Genomic DNA, 6423 nt, shown 5'->3' on the forward strand with positions numbered 1-6423 from the left:
TTGTTCCTTCCTTCCTTCCTTCCTTCTTCCTTCCTTCCTTGTTCCTTCCTTCCTTCCTTCCTTGTTCCTTCCTTCCTTCCTTCCTTCCCTCCTTCTTCCTTCCTTCCTTCTTCCTTCCTTCCTTCCCTCCTTCCCTCCTTCCCTCCTTCCCTCCTTCCCTCCTTCCCTCCTTCCCTCCCTCTCTTCCTCCCTTCTCCCACCCTCCTCCCTCTTGCCTTCCCTCCCTGCTTCCAAGTACTGTTCTGGGTGCCAAGGACATGACAGTAAGAAGGCCTAGGAAGCTTTTGAATTGGAGAGGTGGCCCTGTGCCCTTTGGACCCCATCCATGTGCTCCCTCCACTCTCCTCTCACAGTTTTGTTTTTTTCATCTTCCTTTGGACATCTTCCATATTAACTGTTGGAAGTTAATTCATGTAGCCCCTTGTGGCCACTGAGAACCATGGCCTGCCCTGCACTGGGGTATCACAGCAAGTCGGGGTAATCACAAGGCAAAGGGAGAGCTGGTACCTGTGCTGTAGGTGACATCAGGCCTGTGCACATCAGCCCTCCTTACTGGGTCCAGGCCGAGCTAGAGCCAGGTGGCCAAAGTCCTGCTCATTCCTATGATCTGTATGAGGTCCCTGGAAACAGTCAGCTCCCATAGGGTCTCTACTGCTACGTCTTTGGTCTTAGCCACCACTGTCTCTCTCCTTAACCACTGGAATAGCCTCCCAAGTTGTCCCCTGTTCCCACTCTCACCCCCACTATGGTTGCTGCTCAGTTCAGCAGGCAGAGTGGTCCTAGTGACTAATCGTGTCACTTTTCAGTTGAGACCGTGCTCACTTAGGCTCCATGTCACTCAGAGTAAGCCACAGCCTTGACAGCTCTAGAAGACACTACACAGACTGCCCGCCTCCCACCCCCTCCCCCCACTGCCTTACCTCTCCTCTCCTCTGTTTGCTCAGCTCTAACCACGTGCCACCTAAGCTGCTGCTCCAGAACCTTCCTCCCTAGGGGATGCTCCTTGCCCAGATATCTGCAGGGCTCACTTCCTCACTCCCTGAAGGGCCTTTACTCCAAAGTCACCTCAGTGAGAAGGGAGCCTTCCCTGGCCCCTTATCTAAAATTCCCACCTCCTCTTTGTCATACTATATCCTCCCACCTCGTTTTCTTTTTTTCTCCTTAGCCCTTACCACTAACTAGCATATATTCTACTGATTTGTCTTATTTACTGCATGTCCCCCAACTAGAACATAAGCTCCACAAGGGCAAGAATTTTTGCCTCAGTGTGGCACCCGTGCCTAGAACAGCATCTGGCACATGGTGGGCACTTGATAAATAGTTGTTGGTTGAATGAATGAATGAGTAAAAGAACAACTGAATGCCCCCGACACTAGGCACGTGTGTGTGTGTGTGGCGGGGGGGCACCCAGAGCTGTCCTTGGCGCAGGAGGAGGGACAGAGTCAGAGAACCAGGGTGCGGCTTCTGCTTCTCTGCTCCTCCTGCTGCAGCCTCTCCTTCACTCCGTCCATCCCCCCTCAGCTACAAGGCATTTCCCGATTGCACCCCCCATGTCCTCAGGATAAAGCCCCTGCTTTCAGCCTGGCACTCCAGACTCCAGGGGGCCTCTGGGCACCCCTATGCCCCAGTGGTGCCGAGCACCTCGCCATTCCCAGAATTCACCCTTAGCCATCACCGCTCGTGCTCTTGCCATTTCCTCCACTTGGAATTCTCTTCCCCTTTCTCTGTGGACTGAAAGGGAGCCTCAGCAGGGCCCACCCAGGAGCATTCCCCTTAGGGAGTCAGACTGGAGGCTGCCGGTGAGTCTGGGAGCCTGGAGGTCCTGTGCTCCTCACTCTGTGTGTCCTCCCCAGATTCTGGTTAAGTCCATGCTGAGAAAGCGTTCCTTTGGGAACCCATTTGAGCCCCAAGCTCGGAGGGAAGAGCGATCTATGTCTGCTCCAGGAAACTTACTGTCGTAAGTACCAGTGGGCTGTGGCCTGCAGGGTGCTCCCTGGGGTGGGGTGCGGGCTCTCACTGTCACTGGGCTGTGCAGGCTGAGCCTGGAGCCTGGGGTCTCAGCCCGGTCTCAGGGGAGGGCCCCGTTTGCACCTCTGTTCTCAGCTCATGGCAGCCTAGTAGAGATTTGTAGGCATCATGTCTGCTCCTTGTAGAAGGTTGCCTCTCTGTGGAAGGAGAGGCACTTTTGCTGACTCTTCCTGGCCTGGGGGAGTGTTCGCTTTCCTGAGTAGCCCATGCTCCCTCCAGCCATTGCTGAGGCCATGTGCTCAGGCATCACTTTGTAAACGCTTGTCCAGCAAGTAAGTATGGACAGGCCAGGGAAGGGAACTCCCATTTGCCAAAGGCTTCCTGCTGTGAACCAGGCATGTGCATTCACCACCTCCTAGGAGAGGTCAGAAAAGCAGCTCCCCAAACCTCTATGAGCCTCGTCCTCAGCTTTTCCACCGTCTTCCATTAAAATAAAAGTCAGTTTGGGATGCCAACAAGGCCTGCTGGAGTTTGTGCACAGACCTGCAGAGAGAAAATCGGGAAGGGGTCCTGGACCAGAAAGTGGTCCTGGGACATTGGTTGCCTTCCTCTGGCCTGTGAAGGGTGCTGCAGAGGGGAGACATTGTGCACCCCCGCCCCATCTTCTGCCCCTCCCACCTGCTGTGTGGAGAAGGTGTGCTCCCTAGAGAGGTGAGTGCCACCCGTTATCCGAGTACCTCAGCCTCTCTGGAGGAGAGGCTTGTACTGTGCAGGGGCCCAGACATTGGCTTCGTGTGAGGCCACCCTTTTTAAGTGGGCTCTTCAGAAGTGTCAGGTCCCATCATGGTGGACAAGCTGGTGTCTGCTCCAGCCAGAGGTTGCTTGTACCCGGTAATGTCCATATACCAACTGCTTGCCCCCCACTTGACAAACTTCCTGGCCAAGGGAGGTGGAGGGGTGGGCCTTTGGAGAGGCCCTGACAGTACTGAGCTTATATTCAGCTCCCCGTGTCTTCTCTGGGCTCCTCTAGGTCTGCAGGCCTCGATGCTGGAATTGGGTTTAGTGTAGGGGATCACATATTTAGCATCCAAACAGAGCCCCTTTTGAGAGTGAAAAAGGAAGCTGTTACTAATTATGGCAGGACAAAAGGCATTAAGTAGGACCGCGATGATGAACAAACCTGGATGGCTGGTTACTCCAGCTCAGTGCCAGTGACTTCACGCCCCCTAGTGGTGGCACAGGGCAGTCACAGGCTAAAGATACCTAGCCCACGTGTGGCACAGAACTGGGTCCCAAGAATACCACTGAGCAAGGCAGTCCTTAGTCACTGTCCTTTCGTGGACATGTTAATGGGGAGAAAGGCCAGTTTACTCATCTGGACTGTGAGAGGGTTGGGCTTAATCCTTTTCAGCTATAAAATTCTGTAATTCTGGGACCCAAGTTTAATTTTGAAAAGCAGGTTTTACCTCATCAAAGTCCCAACATTTGTCCTTGATAGACTCTGTTTTTTATGCTTTGGGATAATTGGCAAAGCTCTACAGTGGAGTTAAATGGGGTTGATTTTTTTTATATCACAATCTATTCATCAGTCATTTTAAAAAGAAAAATCTTAGGGGAATAATCAGATACAGGAATCCATTAAATATGACAGAATTCCAAGACTGATAGGTAGACTCTGCCCTGTGAACAAGGCAAAGAAAATACAAAACCAAAGCCCCTCTACCCAGGATGACTGGGGCTGAGCTAGGCCACATGGCAGGCCTGTGACCGCTGCTACTCAAGGATGCGGGGGAGTCAGCGGGTCAGCTTGTGAGCAGCTCTGGAAGCCGGGCTGGGAAGTCTGTGCTTCATCTCCAAGCAACAGGGAGCCACAGAAGTTGTGGGCTGAGACCAGGGACAGGGAGACCGGCAAGGGGCCACAATTCCGGGGGCAAGACTGAGGCGAACTTGGGGAAATGGTGGTGGTGGAGGGTGGAGTGGGCAGGGGGCAGTGGTTGAGAAATTGTGGAAAGGAATGGCTGTGTGTGTGTGTGTGTGTGTGTGTGTGTGTGTGTGTGTGTGTGTCTTCCTAAGTGCATGTTCTGACCCCTGAGGTCCCTCTGCCCCTGGTGTCCCCTGAACAGGAAAGACAGGTGTGGTGAAGGGGGCAAGAGCCTGGAGCTCCCCGGCGTCCAAGAAGATGAGGCTGCATCCTGAGCCCCTGCATGCGCCCAGGGCCACCGGCAGCACGCTCATCCCACGCCTCCGAAGGCCCACTGCCCTCATGCCGATAGCCGCCCCTGCGGGCAGGGGGTTGAGGACTGTGGCCCCTCTTCCGGCCCTCCTCCTTCTGTCATGCTGCATGACCTCAGCGCACAAGTCCAGGGACAGGATTGGAATGTTCGTCATCTGGGCTTTGGGGGCAGGGCTCCCATGAGGCCTTTCTCCTCGTCCTGGCTCTCCCTGGGGGGACCCATCCTGTGGGAAAGAGAGGTACCCGTGGTGCCTTAGAAACCCCACCTGGCTCGCTGGCAAGGCAAGAGGTAGGAAACCAAGCTAGCAGGTGGAGGCCTTGTTTACCACCACGGCAGAGACCTCCTACTGGGAGTCAGGCAGGCCTGGCTCAGTTGCCTCATACACACATGGAAGGCTGTACCTTGCCCACCTCAGGGGTTCCTGCAAGAGCTCTTGTCTACTGAGAATGCTGATAGGGAGGCTCTGAGCCCTCGGGGGGTGTTCCTGGGCCTCACTGAAGCAGGGGCCAGCATTAGAGGATTCAGATTCCTTTTTTGTTGTCTCTTACTTTTAACATTGCGGCGGGAGGGTGGTGGTTCCTTCCCAAGGTGTTCCCTCCTTGGGAACATCTAGAAAGCTCTCCCACAGCTTTGGGTGGTCCCCAGCACGGTCCCCAGCACACTCACCATTTGGCAGCCAGGTGGGGTGGACTGACTTTCCTTGATTGTTTCACACTTGGTGCCATCTGGAGAATGGGTTAAGTGAAAGCTCTGGGCAGAGGCCTGAGCCAGGAGCACCCACCTTGCCTGCCCACTTTACTCCCTCCCTGCATGGCTCCCCTGTAGAAGAGACACCAGGGGCAGGCCTGACCCATGGCCCTGGACTCACAGGGCTGTGGCCTTGCAGATGCTGAAGTAACTGGAATCCAACCTCTGATCCTATACTGTCCTGCCCATCTGGCCCCAGAAGCTGCCCTCACATTCCTACAATGAAGGACAAACTGCCCAGGTTGGAGGCAGCACTGGAAGTGGGACCCTGGTGGGGTGTGCATGCTGGCAAGTAGCCACAGAGAGGTGGGCCTCCTGCCGCTGCCTCACCCCCAAGACAGTTGACATTCAGCCTGCACAGAGCTGGTGTGCTGGAGCATGTGTGTGGAGCTGGCCATGCTGGGGCAGACTTGATCTTCTCTCTGGAATCTGTGCCTGGCTGGCTCGGCATTTACCGACCAAATCCTCAAGAGATTGACCCCCAGAGGAAAATAAAACAGGCCTCAGATACCTCCCCTGAAAACATGGGCCAAACAAGGGATTTCAGTTGCCTGTGTGGGGCTCCTACTGCAGGAAGGCTGGTGCTGAAAAAGAAAGGGAGGCTGGGCTGGAGGAGCGTCTGTGTCCTGCTCATCTTTGTGCCTGTGGGTATATGTCGCACCTCCATGCACATGCATGTGCGTGCCCATCTGCTGCACACAGCACACCTGCATGTCTTGCACTGGCACATGCATCTGTAATATAGTTTCTTTGTGTCTTTAAGGCTATGAGCAGAATGTGGCTCATTGTCAGTGGGCCCACATTTCTCCCTAGCTCCTCTGCACTAAGGCATTGTAACCCAGGGCTTAAAAAATAATTCGGTACTGTTTTTAAGAACACTTTTTTTAGAATTCATGGGAGGCTAATCACAGGTCTACAAGTCTCCCTGAGCATCTCTGCACTGGGGCCTGGAGGGTGGGAGTTTCAAGGGGCTACATCAATTAGGCCTGCCCTCGCAGACCTCAGAGGTGGACCTGGCTTCATTGCCCATGTCAGAGCCTGGATGGGGTGCTCACCCCATTCCTGAGGGTTTTGGTTGGCGTATTGTTCTTGAATGTAGCACAAGTGATGAACAAACTCCATAAGAGTGTTTTAAAAACTAACTTCCCAGGAAGTGAGTTAAAAACAATAAAAGCCCTTTCTTGAGTTAAAAACAACAAAACAAAAACTTTGTGTGTACATTTTCAATATCTGGATGTGTGCTCTTTCTCACCAACTGGACCACTGGCTTTGCTAGTTGTTCTGGAAGAGTCTGAGCAGGACAGTGGTGAGAGGAGCTCTGGGGTGGGGGGATGGGCAGGGAGTGAGAAGGGGGCAAGGAGGGAGAGGGAAGGAGAAAGGCTGGCTCGGGAGGGTGAGAAGCTACAGTCAAGGATGTGACTCCATCTCCTGAGTGGGTTCTGTGGCCCTTCCTTAGGAAGAACAGGATGTTTAG

General features: G+C 54.0%; 1 protein-coding gene across 4 annotated transcripts in view; it reads left to right on the forward strand.

The window, feature by feature from the left end:
• CAMKK1 (calcium/calmodulin dependent protein kinase kinase 1) overlaps positions 1 to 6164 on the forward strand; it is a 26616-nt gene extending 20452 nt beyond the window's left edge. For all 4 annotated transcript variants that reach the window (XM_025851331.2, XM_025851332.2, XM_025851333.2 and 1 more), the window contains 2 exons: positions 1854 to 1957; positions 4092 to 6164. In XM_025851331.2, the coding sequence (XP_025707116.1) occupies positions 1854 to 1957; positions 4092 to 4164 (177 nt within the window). In that variant the 3' untranslated portion in view covers positions 4165 to 6164. The remainder of the gene's footprint in view (positions 1 to 1853; positions 1958 to 4091) is intronic.
• The last annotated feature ends 259 nt before the right edge of the window (positions 6165 to 6423 follow it).

The sequence above is a fragment of the Callorhinus ursinus genome, unplaced genomic scaffold (genome assembly GCF_003265705.2).
Source record: "Callorhinus ursinus isolate GAN/ISIS: 27379988/994484 unplaced genomic scaffold, GSC_fseal_2.0 scaffold133, whole genome shotgun sequence".
In the NCBI taxonomy this organism is placed as follows: Eukaryota; Metazoa; Chordata; class Mammalia; order Carnivora; family Otariidae; genus Callorhinus; species Callorhinus ursinus.